We start from the raw sequence: 19,623 nt of genomic DNA, 5'->3' as shown, positions 1-19,623 counted from the left end.
GTCAGACAAATGCAATGGGAGATCCAGATCTCCCAGTCTTCCTTTATCGAAATGAAAAATCTTTGGGTTTGATAATGCACGATTACAAACGGCGAACATTTGATTGAGATGTTATATTCACCACTGGGTGAGTGCTGCGATGCATAAAGAAGATTCTACTGATTATTCAAACTAATCGAAATAAAAAGAGATTAAAAATCATTCTGTGGAAAGAGTCTTAACTATGACAAATACGTCATATTTAATCATAGCAGTGCTTTGGAAACTGCGTGTGTGTGAGTAGACAGATGGACAAATTCTCCATGAGGAGGAAATAATCTCAAATCATATTAGACTTGGACTAAAGTTCTGAACTTATTGGTAGCATATGTAACGACACTTAATTGAAAAAACCTTAGACATGAAGTAGCTTTATTCTAATTAAAGCCGAAGCTTCAAAGTTCAAAGTACACTGATGAATGACTTCTGTGAGCTTTTAAGACGGCCTGGAATACATTGATATATTTGAAAGCAACATGAAACAGCTTATAGAGCTTTCAACAAAACTGCAGGTGTATCGATCTAAAAGGAAATAAAAGAGAAATTAGTGACATTCAATTAGTTGCTGTCCCATAAAGAAAATGGGCAAAGCATAATCACAGAATAAAACACTTTATAAGATGTGTGTTTTGTGAACTGTTGTCATTTTACTTTGATGAATATTTAGGAAATAGTGGCCAATAATTATACTGTTTATGATTGATTATGTAGTCACCAGAGTTCCTGGGTTGTATTTATCAGTCTTAGGTTAATCATGTTGTTGTTGCACATTATATCACCACAGCAAGGCAGCATCTTATTTGCATCAACGGCCCATTTCATATTTATCACAGTTAGTTCATAATGATTGGTTGGTTGGTTGTGTTATAAAAGAGCAATTGGCACAATAATTGGCTACAAAATACATAATGAAAGAAATATGCTGTGTTTAAAAGGTGACATGACTAAATGTGGTTATAAATAAGCAAAAATATAATTATTTTGAATAATGCATTTCTTTTCAAAATGAGAACGTTTTTCCCTGCCTTAATAGAATGAATCCTAATTCACTATGTGTGATGCAAATGGATTTTTGCATGACAAAAAATGTCTTTAACAGCATCGTGAAACCTTGACATCGGAATCACCAATTGAATTTGATAATATCAACTCTTAATCGTAAAAAGTAAAATAAGCAAAACAATACAGATTCATATCTTTTCAAATAATAAACATTATCGACAAACAAGGTTTATTGAGCAAAGTCTCCTGAACAGACAAAGCAAGAAGAGACAGAAGAGCTCACTGAACAGCAGAGGTCAGACTGTGGACAATGAGGTGTGGAAAGTGTCCAGGTTTTCACTCCAGCTGGAGACAGACAACACCACAGAATGTAATGGCACATTGACGAGAAGAACTGTTTTCCGGTGTGTGCAGTCTACGCTTCAATCTGTCAAGTCTTAAACACAGTAAAAGTCCATGCCCTGAAAGAAGAAGAAGTTAGATTAGATATATGTCAACCACATCAATTTACTTCAGAAAATAATACTGTGGATCTCAGATATATTCCTATAAAGTAGACAGGAGCACGCACAGTTGTGGGCATCTTAACTGTGACCTCTGTAAACTTGTGTGTCTCCTTCACCATGGTTGCAGGGAAGTATCCGACGATGCCCATCTGGTCCACGTACCGCTCACCGTAAACCTGCCAGTGAAAACAACATGGCCTCTCTGACAAATTAACATCACATTAAATATGCTCTGTGCATTTCAGCTTCCTTCCTAAAACATTAATTAAATGTTTGCTCAGATTCAATTAAATATTTAACCAAATTCATTGTTGCTCTTGTCACACATTCTTGAAAGGTCACACCCGTCTGTCCTAAAGCTGCTGCACATCCTCTGTGTCTTAAAGTGGATGTTTGCACTGCTACAGTGGTACATAACAAATATGCACGTACACTTCCAGACCAGAAGACTCCAGCGCCCTCCTCTGGCACGAGTTTAGAATACACATACACCATCTGACCCTTCTTGATGTTGATGAATCTGCAGTCAGGAGCTATGAAGTCGTCCAGGGCTGTGGCCATAGAGAGAACATCTGGTGAAGGATAGAAAACAAAAGAGGAAGTGGAAATACATAGATCAAAGGAACATGCATTTTAACACGTAACAGATTTCAGGACAGACTGTACATGTGATGTCACACTTCTGTTTCATCTTCTGACTTACATGAGCATTCTGCATCTCCGCAGATCTTGTCGTCGGCTAATTTATCCATAACGACGGCCCTTACAGTCTGGTGCAATAGTCCCACACAGAGCAGAATCACCAATGAATAGTTCATGCTGACCAAAACAGCACAACTAAGGGAGTGTTTTGTGTGTGCGTACAGATGTGAATGTGGATGGTTGAAGGGACTTAAGGCTATAAAAGTCTCCAAACACTTCTCCCAGCCAGGACTGGATGGGCTGAGCCCCTGCATCAGAGGTCGCCTGACCAATCAGTGTTGAGTTTCAGAAACGCCACACTCTTTCTGGAACTACTTATTTCCCCACTGGGGAGTTGGCCGACCTTTTTCTTTTTTGTGTTTTTAACTACTCAAACCTCAGTCTCTCTGCAGGGACACACAGTCACATTCCATGTGTGCATCTGAGTGAGCTCCGTTAGATGCAGTAGATTAATGTGTGGAAATAAAAAATGGTGTTCTATCAGCAGGTCTTTTTATTGTAGTGTCACATTTTTAATCAGAGAGAAGAAGTAACTTTTAATGTTTTATGTAACTAGAGGTAAAATCTATGGTCTGTGCATTAAATATAATTCATGTGCAGTTGTTCACATTGTATATTGAAAAAATGTCCCTTCGGGCATTGCCTAAATTCATTGTCTTTTGTCTACAGATGGAAATAAATGTTGATGAGTGTGATCGTATTGTTTGATAGCTGTTGCTGTAATTTTGTTAGTGAACCTTGTGTGAAGTGATTGAGTTTAGACAACATCATCTATTTGACAATAAATTCTCAGCCATCAACAGTCATTTGCATCTGTACAAACAACAGACAAGGAAATTAGGTAACACCCCTCCTGATCCTCAAGTCACATGAACATGTATCAAACTATTTTTTATGGAGAAACTGTAATTTGCTAAAAATAAAGTTGCAATTCAATGTAAAAATAAATAAGCTTGGGCTTCAATAAATATAGACGATGCAATAATGCTATATAAAGAACAGCAGGAGCAAATGCAGTGTAGCTAAATTAAGTTAGGAAGTGATACTTGCAAAGTCTTGCAAATTAAAGAGAAACAAAATATTTTCAACAAAGCAGAACCAGTCGATGCCACATTCAACACTTTTACCCTTCATAATAAGGAAATGGTGAAAAAGACTGCAGGAGTGAGACACACTTTCAAACTGTGACGGCCAATATATTCTAAACCCTGAATTATAACTATTTTGCAACACAACCTTCCAAGCAAACAAAGTCATAGTTTAAACCAAACACTTGGTGGCACCATTGTCCCATTGCTGTGGTTATGAAGTTGCAGGAGATTGCACCAGGCAAGAATCTCTGGTTGTTTCATAACCAGGTGAAAAAAAATATATGATCAGGAATATTCATTTATAAGTTATTTGATTATTACGGGAAATCCATTTAGAAAACAACAACAAAGATAAATTAAAGGGTTTTACTTTTAGCCTTTAAGGGTGTAAAAAAGATACCATAAGATAAAATAGGATAATCTTTTATTAGTCCTACAATGTGGAAACTTACAGTATTACAGCAGCAACAGTCAAAATAGACATCTGGAAGAAATAAGTAACATACGATGCTTAAAGGTACAGTGTGTAGAATTTTGAGATATCTAGTGTTGACGTTTCATGCAGCTGAACACCGCTCACCTCACTCTCTCCTTCCAAACATGAAAAAGAAACTGTGGAAACCTTCAGTTGTCATAAAAATTCAAAAGGTGTTTAGTTTGTCCAGTCTGGACTAATGTAAAAAACACTCGGTGTAAATATAAAGTAGTTGAATATAAAGGGCCTTTTCTGGGGTAAAGAAAACTACAATTAACACAATTTAGATGGAACACACTAGTGAAAACATCATGAAGATTATTCTACATGCCAATAGTTCCCTTTCACCTAAATCTTACACACTGGACCTTTAAGTGTAAGAAATATTAGCAATAGAAATATAGAAAAATATGTGAAAGAGAAAGAGAAAGAACTTGAGTAAACACTGGCAACAGAAAATAAAAACATTAAAAAACTGCTGATGTGTTATCAGTTATTATTGAAACTTATTCAAATTGACTAAATCTATGCAGTTAAACTTATAGGAAAAGTGTATTACATGAGTTTAGCTCTTGTTTCATCATCTCATGTAAACATCGAGTTTTCTAAAATGTGTTTTTTATAACTAAGTCTTTATTTCCTCGTTCGTCTGATGCAAAGCGCCGCAAAACTCTGCGCGTGTCTGGATGTGTTCACCCAGCTCGGCTACGGCGGGCGGTGTTTACGCCTCCACACTCTTCACACAGAGAGAGTACCGCTCGCTGGTGCTCACTTGTTTGTGAAAATCAAGCGTACCTTTCAGCTGTGCAGGGCAGTGACGTGTATACACTGAAAACTCAAAGCGATCGTCCCGGACGTTGTTGTTGTTGTTCGGTTTGAAGAGTTGGAGGACGACCGGTGCTTTGTTTTTTAAATCCGGAGGGTGTAAGCGATCCCACGGCGGGCAGCTGTATGTCTAACTGGGGGGTTATTTGAACTCTATAGCGCCATATTTATCCAGGTAGTGGTCAGGCTGACAAGTTAGGTCCCAGGGTAGCCGATGGATGCGCGGGTATCGGACTTATTTGGCTCGGGGAATGGACTCGGATCCGGGACCTCAGCTGTCGCCTCCAACGCCAAGTCCGGGAACGGCCACGGCGTATCCTCCAAAAAACCCTCAAAGAACAAGAAGTCAAAGGCTCGATACCACCGCAACTTCAAACCGAGCAACAACACCCCGTACCTACCTCCAGAGGTAAGACGGACCACCGAGCACCAGTGACCCGCTGCTGCTCTCCAACCTTTAGCCGCAACAAGCTAACAACAATACGAGCTAGTGTTTTTTTTTTATAGTGGGACGTGTAACTAATAACTGTTTCACCCGGTTTCCTGTGAGTTCACTACCCGAGTCCCTGTGAACTCACAATGACACGTAACCCAATGGAAATGGATGGGTTTGGTTATATTCGGCTAACATTAGCACCACTACATTAGCCTGCATAGATTAGCGGTGGGTTTAAAAGCGCTAAGCTAAGTGAGCTGCCAGTGTTTTACAAGCTAGCAGGAGGGTAACAGCTGTGTTTGTAAATACGTAGCGGGGGGAGGGTGTTCACTCGGTTGACTGACATGTAGCTTCAGTCAAATTGACCTAAACAAGCCCTGTTACTCAGAGTCAGTCTTTCGCAAATGTGATCATTGTTTTTTCAGTGAAACGAAACTAAAGGCTTTGTTTTGACCTGAAGTCACCTAAAGTTAACCCAACTTAACCTGAAGCTCAATAAAAGCACTTGGTTTCAGAATTTAATTGTGTTTGAAATAGTAATTGAGGTTTTTGCAGATAAAGTTGAATATATTGAGATCTCATTAAACACCACGATCATTGACTCAGTGTTTATGGGCAAGTCTGGACATATTCCAGGACTTGTCACAGCTGATCACTGATGACGTGCACTCTACTGTTCGCTTATATTTGAGCTGTTCCCACCACTTAAGGTATCGATTAGTTAACTTTGAATGTATACTGATGTGCTTTTTTTGCTTATAACACATGAAGTAGCTGTGTATTAGGTCTGTCTAAGCAGATACCACTTTGTGTAGCTCTCAGTCACTACCTATTCACAGCAGTGAGTGGACCGCTCATTCACACAGATTGCCTTTCTTTGTGTCCTTTAGCAAATCAATAGCCTGTTGTCTGACTTCTCTGCAGCCTGACATCTGTTGTCTCTGTGTCATCTCTCTTTGCTTCTCTCTGTCTCTCTGTCTCAGGCTGAAGAGGGAAACATAGAGTACAAGGTAAGCGTTGTGTTCAAAATACATTTTGGTTTCCCTCATAGGGAGCTAACAGCTTCATTAAGCATTCCAACAATGAACAGCTTCTTCGTGACAAGGGTGTGGATGTTATCGTCATAATACATCAAATTATTATTACAATAAGGTTCCAGCAATATGTAGGTATTATGTCATAATATATGGGTGTGGTGTGAGGTGATCTACCATGGAAATCCAACACCCTGGTGGATTAGCGAGAGCATTTTTAGTATCCTGACAGCTGCTTCCCTCACCACATCGACATAGTCTATTTTTTTAAATATTTTACTCTCTCAGTTCTTCAGTAATCCTTTAAAATGCTAGTTATTTGCACCTTAGCTATTTAACCATTGACTAGACCCATTTCACCATGTTAAAATATTACTCAAGCACTGATGACTAAAGTCTTTCCCTTGTCTAGCTGAAGCTGGTCAACCCAACACAATACCGCTTTGAGCACTTGGCAACACAAATGAAATGGCGACTGCAGGAGGGTCGAGGCGAAGCTATCTATCAAATAGGTGTTGAGGATAATGGCATGCTGGTGGGGCTATCAGAGGAAGACATGAGAGCATCACTGAAGACCCTCCATCTGCTGGCAGAGAAGTAAGTTAATCCAGTTCAAGAGGGAATTATTTTAACGCTTCCCTTTAACCCATCTAGAGCTAAAGGTGAAGAAACTTGACAAAAAATATATGTTGGTCCCTGTCAAGTGGAAATTGACATAATTCAAATACCACACTTTATTTCTGACAGAGTTGGAGCTGACATCACGGTCCTCCGAGAGCAAGAGGTGGACTATGACACTGATGTTCCTCATAAGATTGCGGAAGTTCTCATTCGCAAGGTGCCAGATGACCAGCAGGTCAGTGAGCCTACTCTAAAGGCTTTTTTGTGTTTGAATGATATTTTTATGTTCTTTTGCTGCTGATCTGTTTTTGTTATTCTCTTATTCTCTCAATTTTTTTCCTTGGTGTTCTCCAGTTCTTGGACTTGCGGGTAGCTGTGCTGGGTAACGTGGACTCGGGCAAGTCCACTCTGTTGGGTGTGTTGACACAGGGTGAGCTGGACAACGGACGGGGAAGAGCGAGGCTCAACCTCTTCAGACATCTTCATGAGATCCAGACTGGACGGACTTCAAGCATCAGCTTTGAGATCCTGGGTTTTAACAGTAAAGGAGAGGTAAGAAAAAATTCAACACCAAACAATGACTGATGTGTGATGAGTTTTTATTTTGGAATAATAAAATAATGGAGATGATGCTTCAGATGTTATTACTTCTTCTCCCAGGTTGTGAATTACAGTGAATCTAGGACAGCGGAGGAGATTTGTGAGAGTGCCTCTAAAATGATCACATTCATTGATCTGGCTGGTCACCACAAGTACCTGAAAACCACAATTTTTGGCCTCACCAGCTACTGTCCAGACTTTGCTATGCTTGTTGTGAGCGCAAATAATGGCATTGGTGAGTATTAATTGATCCATTGAATTCCATGCTAATTTTATTTATTACTTCAAGAATCTATGCATCATTGTAAGTCAGTGAAAATGCAATTGTGTCTCTCCGCAGGCATTTTATCACTTCACTGACCTGACTATTCAGAAAAGCCAAGTTAGCTAAATGGATCTGTCACAAGGGGGCCGGTTGGTAACAGACACTTGCAGGGCCAGTCTGACAGCGAGCCTGTATTTGTGTACACCACACCTCCCTTCTGTAGTAGTGGACTTTACCAAGTCTGGCTGGGCACTTTGCAGACATGTGATATCTGAGCTTATGTAATTGGCCACCCTTCCTACCAGCCACTTTATCCCTCCTAGTACTAAAATATCTCAAATACCTTCCATTTATGTCAGAGTCCTCTGACCCACTAGAGGTATCTCTGTGCTTTAATTCTTCACAACACAAAAACAGTATTTTTCTGATACATTTAAGATCTTTAAAAAAAACATTCAGGCATTATATTAGGACAGCTTGCTTTACTAATAGATTTGTATTAGTGCACAATGTGCATTCAGAACTTTTATGATAACAGTGAAGACTGAGTTCAGAAAGCTGAGTTATCAAACTGGGGGAATGTCAGTGCCGTTCAGTAGGAACACTGTTGATGTTGCTTGCTGGTTATTTGGTATTATAAAACGCTGTTGTCAGAAGTGGGATTCGAACCCACGCCTCCAGAGGAGACTGCGACCTGAACGCAGCGCCTTAGACCGCTCGGCCATCCTGACATGTGGAAGTGGGGGCAGGGGCACTCCGTTTCAGCCCCTGAGAGGCATATTTGTTTTTGCGTCGCTTTGAATGCAATGAATGGAGACTGCGACCTGAACGCAGCGCCTTAGACCGCTCGTCCATCCTGACATGTGGAAGTGGGGGGAGGGGCACTCCCTTTCACCCCCTGAGAGGCATATTTGTTTTTGCGTTGCTTTGAATGCAATGAATGTAGATAATACTGCTTTATTAAGAAATATTTAGTTTGGCTTTCTTTTGGAAACTGAGAAGGGGGCTAGTTACTTAGTAGTTCAGTTCACAACATTGCTGTAGTTATTACGGGAACTAAAAGCAACTACTGTAAATCTATGGTTAAATATATATATATATGTGTGTGTGTGTGTGTCACTACAAACAGATGTAACGTGCATTTGTTATTTTTGTACAATTGGATTTCTTTCCTCACCACTAAAAGTAGCTGAATAATTTACAAGGAAATATAAGTCATAACATCTGTAATCACTTTATTTGGGCATCAAAAGGACATTGATATTAAATTAAAACAAAACTCTTAGGAAGTTATGGGAGAACTGAAATAGGGTTTAAAGACCACATCATTTCGGAGTAATCCTAGAAATCTGTAGATAATGCACAACCTCCACATTTTTGTATCTTAATATTCTTTCAGTGCGTATGCAATTTCAATTTTTCTGCTTGTTGTACTGCAGGCATTGCTGTGTTTGTGTGCATGTCTGCTTTGAAAGAGGGCACACTGGTTAAATGGGGTCAAGAATGAGGATCACTTCAGCAATGCTACAGACAGAAAGGGGGGCATAGTGTCTGCAACCCAAGAGCTAGCTTTAATTATGAAGCAGCGTAATGGATCTGTGTAAGGCAAAGGCCATGTCTCAGGTTGTGACGATCCAAAAACCCAGAGGGCGGGTAATCATCTTGTATCATTTTATAATTTTCTCTTCAATCACCTTTTACGTAAGATGAGGAAAGTTTATTTTAATTATGCACCATTACCTTGGATGAACTGAAAATAACACAAGTAGCAAAACACCTTGTAGCTCAGCTGACGAGCGGCCAGGGTATTTTGAGTCTGTCAACCTTTAAATGTGTGTTATGGGTCAGTACTGTAGACTGTATGGTCACTGCCCTTGAACTCATTAGTGTTGAGACCTATTTACAAACTGAGAGATAATCTAATATACACGTGTGTATGTATAAATATGTAAAGCATATATCATTTTTTTCACGTGCCAAAGAAACATGGCATGTAAGACGCTGCTGCCTCTTTGGGCGATCGCGTGGTTTGGAAAGTCTTATTCAATGTTCCTGACACCCGAAGCATTGGTGACATAATTATTGTATATGGTTGAATATTTCTGCCCTGCAATCCTATCTACTTTCCCTGCTGCCATATCAATCAGACGTCATGGTAAAATCAACCTGGTCTAATCAGTTTGCTCACATAGATTCTTGACCCTTAAATAAGATATGTTATCTTAAGTCGCAACAGTCCTAACTGTAAATGTTTCCTTTATCTTCCTCAGACTCTGTGTCATAGTAGATATCATAGTTCTCATATGAAGTCCTACCTTAATCATGCCCATAGGGTACTGTGTTTTCTGCAATTTTTAAGCAAGTGACTCAATCGCTTCCTGCTCATTTGATGCAACTTGCTCTCAATAAGAGCATCATATTGAATGCATCAATTAAACATTGCACGTGAAAGCTTTTGTGGTCATGGAAATCAGTGCAAGACAAACTCTAGCTGATGTGGCATGACCTATTTCCTGTATCCTCTCCCTGTCACCCTTTTCCAGCTGGAACAACAAGGGAGCATCTCGGGCTTGCTATGGCCCTGAAGGTGCCCATCTTCATTGTCATCAGTAAGGTGGACCTGTGCTCGCGAACCACCGTGGAGCGCACAGTGCGGCAGCTGGAGCGTGTCTTGAAGCAGCCGGGCTGCAACAAGGTGCCCATGCTTGTAGGCAGTACTGATGACGCCGTCACAGCAGCACAACAGTTCGCCCAGTTCCGCAAGTATGAAATAACTCTATATACATATCTGAATGTCTGTATGAACCTGATTTAAATTTGGTGTTTTTGAATAAGTAATTAAGAGAAGGGAGGAAGTAGCCAGTGACGTCCGTGCATGCTGATTACATGCTTGTGTTTTCCCTGGCAGCATCACACCCATCTTCACCTTGTCCAGTGTGTCTGGAGAGAGTCTAGACTTGCTAAAGGTCTTTTTCAACATCATACCTCCCCTCAGCAACAGCAAGGAGCAGGAGGAGCTTATGCAACAGCTAACTGAGTTTCAGGTAGGTCTGAGATGAAGCTGACATGTACACACTCCTCCCCATTCCGAATAAATGTATAAGAACTTTGCACCATATGCTTGAAAGAAATGTACATGCTGTTACAGGTGGATGAGATCTACACAGTGCCAGAGGTGGGGACTGTGGTGGGAGGTACTCTGTACAGGTCAGTATGTTGAAAAGCTCTCTTCCTGATCTTCCATTCAGCTTGTTTTTGTTGTTAAGCCAGGCCTCACTATTCTCTTTGACTGTGCAGTGGTATTTGCCGTGAGGGAGATCATCTTATAGTCGGGCCCACTGACTCTGGCCAGTTCCAGGAGTTGAGCATCGGGAGCATACAGAGGAACCGCTCGGCATGCAGGGTACTCAGGGCCGGCCAGGCTGCCACTCTTGCCCTCTGTGACTTCGACCGGTCACTTTTACGCAAGGTCAGACACAGAGTGGCAGAAAGAAACATTTGCATATGTATTTTTTTAATATTATTCAAGTCATTATAAGCAAAGAACATGTTTATGCATGTGCAGGGCATGGTGATATTGAGTCCTGAGATGAATCCAACCATCTGCTGGATGTTTGAGGCTGAGATTGTGCTGCTCTTCCATGCCAAGACCTTCCACAAGGGCTTCCAGGTGACTGTGCACATTGGCAATGTGAGACAGACCGCCACTGTGGAAGCCGTGTATGGCAAGGTTAGTTCACCCACTGAGTCGCAACTGGTCCCGAAAATTGTCCTCTGCATCCAAAGCCTGCATTTGTTATATCCCAGTGTTCTACTTTAACGAGATTATGTCTGACTATTCTTAAATTAATTGTATTCTTTTGATACATCTTTTGTTACAGGAAGAGCTGAGGACAGGAGAAAAGGCAGTGGTTCGCTTCAAGTTCATCAAGCACCCTGAATATCTGAAGGTGGGAGCCAAGGTGCTCTTCAGAGAGGGCTTGACGAAGGGAATCGGCCACGTCACAAAGTTGCAGTCCATCAGCCAGTACCGGCGATCCCATAGTGAGGATGAGGAGGCCTGAACCTTTTCAGACAACCGAAACAGAAAATACCGTCCCACTCCAAAACAAGGTGCTTTACAACCCCAGCTCCTACTTTTTCCAAAGGCCTCTTTGCCTTGTTCTTTGTTGTTTTATCACCCTTCACCAAAGCCTTGTCACTACTATCATCCTCATTTGTCCTCTTCAGCCTTTTAAAATACTGCTGATGTTTCAGTGTGCTTCCTATTGTTGGGGATTAAAGAGTGTTGCTTTTCATAGCACTGACAAGAAGAAACACCTCAGCCACCTCTACAACACGTTCACAGGAACATCTACCAAAGTGATAACGAGTGTCAAGAACACGTAGTTGCGATGCACAGATTGATGAGTGGCAACTAGGAAATGCTTTCTCAAACCAATGCTGAAGTGCTGCCTCCACAGTTTACACTAACTAACATACTTCAAAAATGATGCGCACACACTTGCACTGAAACCTAAATGCCAGTTTTGATATGCGGCAGATAATCATTTACAAACTTGGTAGTTTCATGTATGAAATGCTTGGACATTAAAGGTCCAGTGTGTTGGCTTCACAATAACATAATTTTAAAATGATTTGTTTCGTTTTAATTAGTGTATAATCACCTTAAATTGGGAATTGTTGATTTTGTAACCTTAGAATGACCCCCTTAATGTCTACATCAGGAGTGGTCCCTCTTCCACTGAGTCGGCCATGTTGCTGCGGTAGCTCAAAATGGACAAAACAAACCCTGACTTTCACACTTTAATTTTTTTACGTAAGGCCACCGTATGTTTTGCTACAAGTTAGGGGCAGTCAGTTAGTTGCAATCTGCACCCTCAGCACTAAAGGCCACTAAAGTCAACACACTGAACCTTAAGGTGTAAGTTGTATCACCAGTGTCATTTTTGTCATCGCCTCACAGCTTCTCTGTGTGACCAGCGTAGTGACTGACTGTCTCTTTGTTTGTATAAACACATCTTTTTCATAATAACTGCTAATCATGTAATGTGAGATAGTTGTAAAAGCAGTGAGATGCACATCTTGTCAGTCGTATATAAGATTAACCATCTCACTTCAAGCTATATTACTGACAAAGGCACTTTATGAAGCTACAGAGGTAACACTGCGAGGTATGCAGAGTTAGTATTTGTATTCTCAACCTGCCAAGCATATTCACAGTGGCAATCACATCCTTACTATCATTTTTCTGTGACAATTGTGTGTTTTTATATTCACAAGTAATGCCTCACGATGGTGCAGTGCGATGATGAGGATCTCGCTGCCCATGTTTTAAAGTGCTTTAGTTACTCAGGTCAGTGTCGATATAAGACTGCATTCCACTCTCACTCAAGTACTCCAGCGAACGATTCTGTTGCTGACTTGTTGTGTGTATGTGTGTGTGTGTGTGTGAGAGTGTGTAGGTGAAGGGGGGTGTATCCCAAAGAGCTGAGCCTGATTATGCATTAGATACGTGAAGCTGCCTACTGATGCAGCTTTAATTAACAGCAATTCTATTGGAGGTACGAGATATCGTCTCTCCACTTTAGTTACTGATGTCACTGACTCTTAAGGGGTTTAACACAGTGCCTGATGCTACCATTTGAGTGGCCTTCCATTACACCCCAAACTTTTACAACTTTGTTAACAAAAACATCTACTGAAGTTGGTGCTAGTACCAGAAACACCTTTTGTGTCGAAGACGACCTCTGTTCGAGGCTGTTGGCCTTAACATCTGTTACATTGCATGTTGATGTGATTTATACACAGGTCGTAGTCCCACTGATATTGATGATAGACAACTGATCTGTGTGCCCTGTCTTGTTGCACCCACATAGTTGTTATGCACATGTTTGTGTGTACTCAAAGAAACTTATAATGCATTTGAACCAAAATACTTTTGAGCCTTTATGAAGAGTTATATCAGGTGTTCAAGTTTGTTTTAAAGCAGCTGAGAAGTGTTTTATAGATTTCTAGTAGTTCTCAATTTTACAATTCTGTACTTTTTTCACTGTTGCATTCTTCTTAATCACACCAACAGTTTCACTCTTAGAATCATTTAAAACCTGTTTTCCTTCTGAATTCAAGTGTAATGTTTTGATCATTATATGGGTGAAATGCAATATTTATGTACAGATCCAATTTGTGTGTCATGATGTACATGAATAAAACTTGTATTGTCTCTATCTGTTTTGTTGCCTTAAAACAACTCCGTCATGTCACACATCCAGTGTTTTGTCTATTGACTCACAAGTCAGAGGCATCTCTCACTCCACAAAATTGAGTTTAAAAAAAACTTTATTTCTTTTTCCTGGTTGGGCTCCTCCTCATCTGCTCCCTAGCTTATGCAAGACAATGCAAGAGTAAACTAGTCAATAAACTGTCTTTCAACACTTGAGCAGAACAGTTTTAGCAAAGAAGAACCAAAACAGGATGACAAGGCACTGAATGGTGCAACCTACTGATAAGAATATAAAAAAAAAAAAACATTTCCTCTTATAAGTTTCCATTTGCAATTTGTATGTGTTAATGTTTAACTGATTAACTATGGTGTCCCCTGACAACCACAAACACTGACATTTTTACTTATTTGTGTTTGGATCCCTGAGTGCAGGCCAGCACCATTTGCATTTAAATCTATTAAAATATACACTCTTACAAACATTTATCTCTTGAGTACAGTAATTTACTGACTAGTGGCCTCTGTTGGTATGTCAGAATACTACAAGAATCCTAAATATACTCAGGTTGGCAATATACATGAAAACATGAAATGAAGTAAATAAACACTTTGATTTGTACACATTCTTATAGGGTTAAGCTTATTACCATCTATTTTTATTTTAAAAAGTTTTTTCTACAATACATGTTCAGTTCCTCTTAAAAAAAGAATCCAGAGTGGTCGTACTTCCACCCTGAGAGCGGGGTCTTTTTGGTTGTGGTCCTGACTGGCCCCTGGTTTTTGTCTTGCCCCGGGCGGACTGGGTCGTGCCTGCTGCTGCCACCCTGAGAGAAGATGCAGAGGAAGAGGAGGCAGAGACTGATGCTGAACCAGCAGATGAAGAAGAAAGTGAATTCTGGAGGTCCAGGGCAAAGTGATAGTCATTGTGTTCAGGCATTTCCCAGACCAACACATCCTGGCCACAGCGTTCACAGTTCAAGAGGTCCTCTCTGGCCACACTGGGAGGATGGGGATTTCCCCCTGGACCAGTGTCCAGTTCATCCTTGAACTCTTCACATGGTGTCTGGTGGAACGTAAACTCTGAGCTATTTCTTTCCTGCAGGCCTGACAAAACAGCCACAGTGTCTTCCAATTCCTCTCTTTTATTGACACTGCCGGGTCCGACTTCTGCTTCAGTGCTGCTCAGCACTGGTGCTGAGGCCTGTAAGCTTCTTTCAAGATTCTTTTTGTGGAAGAAAGAGGAAATTCCAGGATGGGGGCTTGAAGAACCATTTTTAGAGTTAGGTGAAATTGAAACGGATGAAACTGTGATACTGGCATCTGTCTCCAACTGACTACCAGTTCCAGATGTTTTGTGAGAGGAGGAGGAACATGGGAGAATTCCTTTGGAGACTCCAACTTCATCCTCCTCATCTTCTTCTTTCATCACCTTCAGTCTTTGTTTCTCAGTCGCCTTTTGAAAGAAGGACTGAATGGTGGCAGGTTGTCTGCATGGCGAGTTATTTTTCAGTTCAGAGGTCGGCTGGGTGGAGGACTGAGCAGTAGAGAAGAGGCTCTGGGTCGAAGTGACATCACCGGAAAGGAAACCAGCTATCCCCCCTGCTGATGAAGCGTCACTGAATTTGCTTGCAGAAAGGTGTAGCAGGGTGAGAGGTGGAGCCCTGGAGGACATGATGCAAAACAAAAAAGAGTGATAAATCATTCAGGATTCCTTTAACCAGTTACTTAATATATTTAACTGTGTTATTATTATTATAACTACCACGTCGCCTGGTGGTTTCCTGCTGTGTTCAGGCTCTTGATAATGGCAAAGCTGTCACTAGAAATTTTGGTTGCTTCGTAGCGCACTAATGCACAACAGCGAGAGAAGCTGCTCTGCCTCTTATCCCCGAGCTGACGTACACCAACTGTCAGCAGCTTAAACACTCGACCGTTCTGTAATGTGAGAGAAGAAAAAGAACCAATATAGAACCAAGAGACATTTACTGTATCTGACATCAGGAAAACCCAGAAGAAGAAATAGAACACAAATTTTCTCACCACTTCTCTGTCCTTGGTCAGCCGCTCCTCTAGCTCAAGAGCCAGTTGATGAAGCCAGTACTGTACCTTCACATGGGTTATTAATAACAGCATGAAAACAACATACTTTCAGTATCAGTCAAAATGGGACTAAAAAGTTAGATCCAGATCCTGAAGCAGATGTTAGTTATTCGTACTTGCTCTTTCGTGGCCAGTGATGTTTTCCCAGGGAAGTTTTTACTACAGCCGATGGACTTGGGAAGCTGTCTGGGTTTCACTGCTTCAAACTCAATCCCCCGACACAAGTCATACAACCACTGGCTGCAAAATAGAGACATTTGTTTGTGAATACACTTGTTAATCAAATATTTTGTGGGGAAAAATCGGATTTCATGTTAACCAGTCTCCTCAAGAGACTTTTGACCTTGTTCTGTTCTCATCTCACCCTGTTTTTTCTCCAAAGTGCTGCCCCAGCTGGGCCTGCGAGAAGCGAGTCAGATCTCCCATGTTCTCTATTCCCAGAGTTTCTGTAATGGAGGCACCGAGCTTCCCCCCCAGGTTACGACTGCATGGATGAAATGTAGCAAAGACACACCACTTGGAAAGGAAAAAATATCTCTTTACTGTTTTATTTCAGAATATTTGAAAAATATGTGATCGATGAAAACTTTCTGGCAAAGTAATGCTTTGAACTCACATCTTGCCGATGGGTAAAGAGTTGAAAAGTTCTGAAACAGAGTCTAAAGGCAGAACAGTTTGTCTGTTAGGTTTGTTCAGTCCACAGGCAAGTTTGGCCAGTACCTGTAGAAATAGAACATGTGACAATAGCTAAGATGACTACCGCTCTTTAAAGTAAACATTTAAAGTATATACACACTGTATGTTGGAACGAAACAATAAGATGTTTTCCAACCTTATTGTGTGATATCCCTGCTGAACAGCGGAAACCTGTATGTTTCTCCACGGCTGCTCTCATCTCCTCAACAATGAGCGCCCCCACAGTCAGCTGCAGTTCTGCAGAGCTCTGCGCCCCTGTCAGGAGGACAGGTAAGGATGCCAGCCACTGCTGGAGACCTTTGGACCTCTGCTCCTCTGAGGACAATATGCCATTGTTATTGAGGGATTCATCCTACTAGAGATTAGAATACCACCTACCTGTGGCCAGTACTGAAACAACTATTTGAGTAAAGTTAGTTTTGATTGCAGCCAACCTTTGTCTAACACAGAATCCTCTGTAGATGCTTGCAGTTCAGGTGAGCTTTGTGGGTACCCCTGGATGTAGGTCATCCTTAGGAGATGAGGCTCTATCTGTTTGTTGGCCATGTCTTTCAGCCGCTGCTGGACCGCAGCCGTCAGATCCATGTAGGCCTCATCGATGCTGGCTCTCTCAATCACAGCAAAGCGAGACATAACCTCAATCACCTCCACACTCGCCTCCCTGTAACTACACCAGGAGTGAGATATCAAAATAACATAAATTTACAAGGCCCGGGGGTGCAAAGGTTATACATCACCAGCACTTACTGCGTTAGGTCTGCCTTGCCGCGAGACTCACGCACACGTGCCACCTGGAGGTCTGGGCACAGTTTCTTTGCATCGTCCACCCACATGTTCTTGGTGACACCGTGGGCCCTGGCCTCGTAGCTCACAGCTATAATGCTAGTAGAAGATGGTATTTAGTTGAGAACCACATCAACTCAAGTTTATATATCAGGAAAGCAATGTTAACAGTAAATCCAAGGGGTTATCTGTGGGAGATGGGGTCAGGTAAGTTCCCAACACAGAGACAGTGATTTGAATGGTTCATGCAACTGAATCCACACAAGCTGAGTGTAGGGTCACCTGTGAGGTGTGTAGTGTCACTCACTTCATGGATGCTTTTGCGATCCGAACGTGGTCTGAGTGATTGGATCTCAAGACGCATTACGTTACTATCAGGTCTAAAAGTGTCACTGCAATGCTGCGGGGTCAAAACGTTGACCAGGGGTAAGTCAGAGGTTTCAGGGTCTCCAACTCCAGAGATCACCCTCCTTCACTTCTAAGTTACATAACTTTTTCTGACTGAACTTGAATTTTCAGACGCTCTAGTCAGTTATTTCCTGACTGGTCATATATTTCCTTCTGTAGCTACTGTTGGGGCTGGACAATAATAATACAAATAAAGTATCAAGATAAAACTTTCATACATGTTAACTGTATGACTAAAGGTTTTACAAATGATGTGGTTAAGTTTATTTATAATATTCTATTGATTAAAACACATTGCCCAGCCTCAGCTCCTGAGTTCATTTAGATTGTACTGATGATACTTGTAATTTATTACTCTCAGACCAACTTCAAACCACTTTGATTTCCTTCAGATACTGAGGGGCTGTGAGGATTTACTGAGCAGTGACGAAGACATTCAGAGGCTTCGTGTTAAACAGGTGCATGAATCATGAAGAACTGAAACTCACCCGCCTCCTTTCCACGTCTTGTACTGGGCCACCACACAGGGAGTGTTGCTCAGAGCTGCGTCCAGCCTCTGCTCCACCTGCACGTAGAAACAGTCCATGTCCACTAACGCCACCACCCGCTCTCTGCCAAACTCCATCACCGGAGAGGAGGCTCGCTCTGCGGGAGGGAAACGTAAAAAACCCCGGCCCCGGGTGATCGGCTCACTGGAGTTGAACCGGGCGCCAAAGTCTCTGTTTCCGTCGCTTTGTATTTGACGCAGTGGACCGAAGTTACATGACGACGTCATCAAAGGTCGACGTGAATGTCGGACGTTTTTGGCGGACATTGTGGTGAGGTCATCATCACCACAGCCTGGGTAAAGAGAAAACACAACAAGTGTATATCGTTCTTTATTTAAAGAAGAAAGAAAGAAAGAAAGAGGGACGGGAAGAGAGAGAAAGAAAGGAAGAAGGGAGAGAGGAGAGGAAGGGAGAAGGAAGGAAGGAGGGAGGGGAAGAGAGAGAAAGAAAGGAAGAAGGGAGGGAGAGAAAGAAAAGGGGGAGAAAGAAGGGAGGGAGGGGGGAGAGACAAAGAAAACAAGAAGGGAGGGAGGGGAGGAAGAAAGAAAGGAGGGAGTGCAGAAAAAAGAGATAGAAAAGAAGGGGAGGAAGAAAGAAGGTAGGAGGAGAGAGAGAAAGAAAGGAAGAAATAAATAAAAAGGAGGGAAGGGAAGAGAGAGAATGAAAAAGAAAGAAAGGGGGGAAGGAAAGGAAGGAAGAAAGCACAGAGTCAATATTTTACAGTTTAACCATTTTTTAATAAATGACTTTTTATGTAAAATGTATAAAACAAAACATGGTTTATCCTTCAAAACAAAAGTTTTCAACATTCACACAGATACTGATATGTACAGGCCAACACATATTTAAATACAGTATGGTCAATAATGAAATACTTATTTCATTTTTAGTTCTGTAAAATAATTACTAAAACCATTTTAATGCAGCTGCTAATTTCAGGCAATATTGTGACTTTATGTAATTTAGATAATACATCTCTGATCCGTATTTCTCTTCAAGGTGACAATTCTTGATGTTTTAGATTAAACCAAATGTATTTCCTATTATTTGTTTGCTAATAAACATCACTGGCATATTCCTTCTTTGCTTGGGTATTTTAAAAATGGAACTTGGGGTCGTTGACTCCATCAATTTTTGTTTTATCAGTAATGACCAGTATCCACACAAGGAGGTTGATAGATATTCTGGAAAATGTTCAATCAATTGATCAGGACAACCACCAGCTCACCAGAAAGTAGAAGGATCACATGTACAAGGCACAAAGCCCAA

General features: G+C 41.3%; 3 protein-coding genes and 1 non-coding gene across 5 annotated transcripts; 1 reads left to right on the top strand and 3 right to left on the bottom strand.

Moving 5' to 3' along the window:
• Positions 1-1,236: 1,236 nt before the first annotated feature.
• Positions 1,237-2,581, bottom strand: LOC109632104 (otoraplin). Of its 2 annotated transcripts, none has more exons than XM_069538955.1 (4): positions 2,251-2,581; positions 1,980-2,119; positions 1,631-1,723; positions 1,237-1,502 (listed from the first exon to the last, which is right to left on the bottom strand). In XM_069538955.1, the coding sequence occupies exons 1-4, from the start codon at positions 2,501-2,503 to the stop codon at positions 1,479-1,481; spliced, it is 510 nt and encodes a 169-aa protein (XP_069395056.1). In that variant the 5' UTR covers positions 2,504-2,581; the 3' UTR covers positions 1,237-1,478. The 2 variants fall into 2 exon arrangements, with proteins under 2 accessions (XP_069395056.1, XP_019946796.2); XM_020091237.2 differs by having other exon boundaries at positions 1,613-1,723; positions 2,251-2,572.
• Positions 2,582-4,073: 1,492 nt separating this feature from the next.
• On the top strand, positions 4,074-13,823 carry gtpbp2a (GTP binding protein 2a). The gene is made up of 12 exons (XM_020093504.2): positions 4,074-5,049; positions 6,060-6,086; positions 6,523-6,707; positions 6,858-6,966; positions 7,086-7,283; positions 7,392-7,566; positions 10,140-10,359; positions 10,505-10,640; positions 10,745-10,803; positions 10,894-11,065; positions 11,162-11,326; positions 11,478-13,823. Exons 1-12 carry the CDS (start codon positions 4,855-4,857, stop codon positions 11,658-11,660), a joined length of 1,824 nt encoding a protein of 607 aa, XP_019949063.1. The 5' UTR covers positions 4,074-4,854; the 3' UTR covers positions 11,661-13,823.
• trnal-cag (transfer RNA leucine (anticodon CAG)) lies at positions 8,245-8,327 on the bottom strand. Its single transcript has one exon. It is a non-coding gene; the product is annotated as a tRNA-Leu (tRNA).
• Positions 13,824-13,917: 94 nt separating the features above from the next.
• Positions 13,918-18,969, bottom strand: polh (polymerase (DNA directed), eta). Its single transcript, XM_020093492.2, has 10 exons — positions 18,295-18,969; positions 17,363-17,497; positions 17,050-17,282; positions 16,752-16,930; positions 16,536-16,639; positions 16,284-16,403; positions 16,036-16,159; positions 15,860-15,925; positions 15,582-15,754; positions 13,918-15,480 (listed from the first exon to the last, which is right to left on the bottom strand). Exons 1-10 carry the CDS (start codon positions 18,618-18,620, stop codon positions 14,508-14,510), a joined length of 2,433 nt encoding a protein of 810 aa, XP_019949051.2. The 5' UTR covers positions 18,621-18,969; the 3' UTR covers positions 13,918-14,507.
• Between the last annotated feature and the right edge of the window lie 654 nt (positions 18,970-19,623).

The sequence above is a fragment of the Paralichthys olivaceus genome, chromosome 14 (assembly GCF_024713975.1).
Source record: "Paralichthys olivaceus isolate ysfri-2021 chromosome 14, ASM2471397v2, whole genome shotgun sequence".
Taxonomy (NCBI): Eukaryota; Metazoa; Chordata; class Actinopteri; order Pleuronectiformes; family Paralichthyidae; genus Paralichthys; species Paralichthys olivaceus.
Note: the sequence above shows the minus strand (reverse complement) of the source record. Positions and strands in the feature narration are given on the sequence as shown.

What these genes read in the sequence shown, in the direction of transcription:
- LOC109632104 (XM_020091237.2), bottom strand. Translation starts at nt 2,503, where the DNA reads ATGCAGGGGCTCAGCCCATCCAGTCCTGGCTGGGAGAAGTGTTTGGAG. An exon ending in CGGAGATGCAGAATGCTCAT is followed by an intron (nt 2,120 to 2,250) that starts GTAAGTCAGAAG and finishes ATCCTTCACCAG; the next exon opens with ATGTTCTCTCTATGGCCACA. An exon ending in CAGTTAAGATGCCCACAACT is followed by an intron (nt 1,503 to 1,612) that starts GTGCGTGCTCCT and finishes TTCTTCTTTCAG; the next exon opens with GGCATGGACTTTTACTGTGT.
- gtpbp2a (XM_020093504.2), top strand. Translation starts at nt 4,855, where the DNA reads ATGGATGCGCGGGTATCGGACTTATTTGGCTCGGGGAATGGACTCGGA. An exon ending in AGGGAAACATAGAGTACAAG is followed by an intron (nt 6,087 to 6,522) that starts GTAAGCGTTGTG and finishes TCCCTTGTCTAG; the next exon opens with CTGAAGCTGGTCAACCCAAC. An exon ending in GTTTTAACAGTAAAGGAGAG is followed by an intron (nt 7,284 to 7,391) that starts GTAAGAAAAAAT and finishes TTCTTCTCCCAG; the next exon opens with GTTGTGAATTACAGTGAATC.
- polh (XM_020093492.2), bottom strand. Translation starts at nt 18,620, where the DNA reads ATGTCCGCCAAAAACGTCCGACATTCACGTCGACCTTTGATGACGTCG. An exon ending in GGATTCTGTGTTAGACAAAG is followed by an intron (nt 16,931 to 17,049) that starts GTTGGCTGCAAT and finishes TATTGTCCTCAG; the next exon opens with AGGAGCAGAGGTCCAAAGGT. An exon ending in CACTGGCCACGAAAGAGCAA is followed by an intron (nt 15,926 to 16,035) that starts GTACGAATAACT and finishes ACCCATGTGAAG; the next exon opens with GTACAGTACTGGCTTCATCA.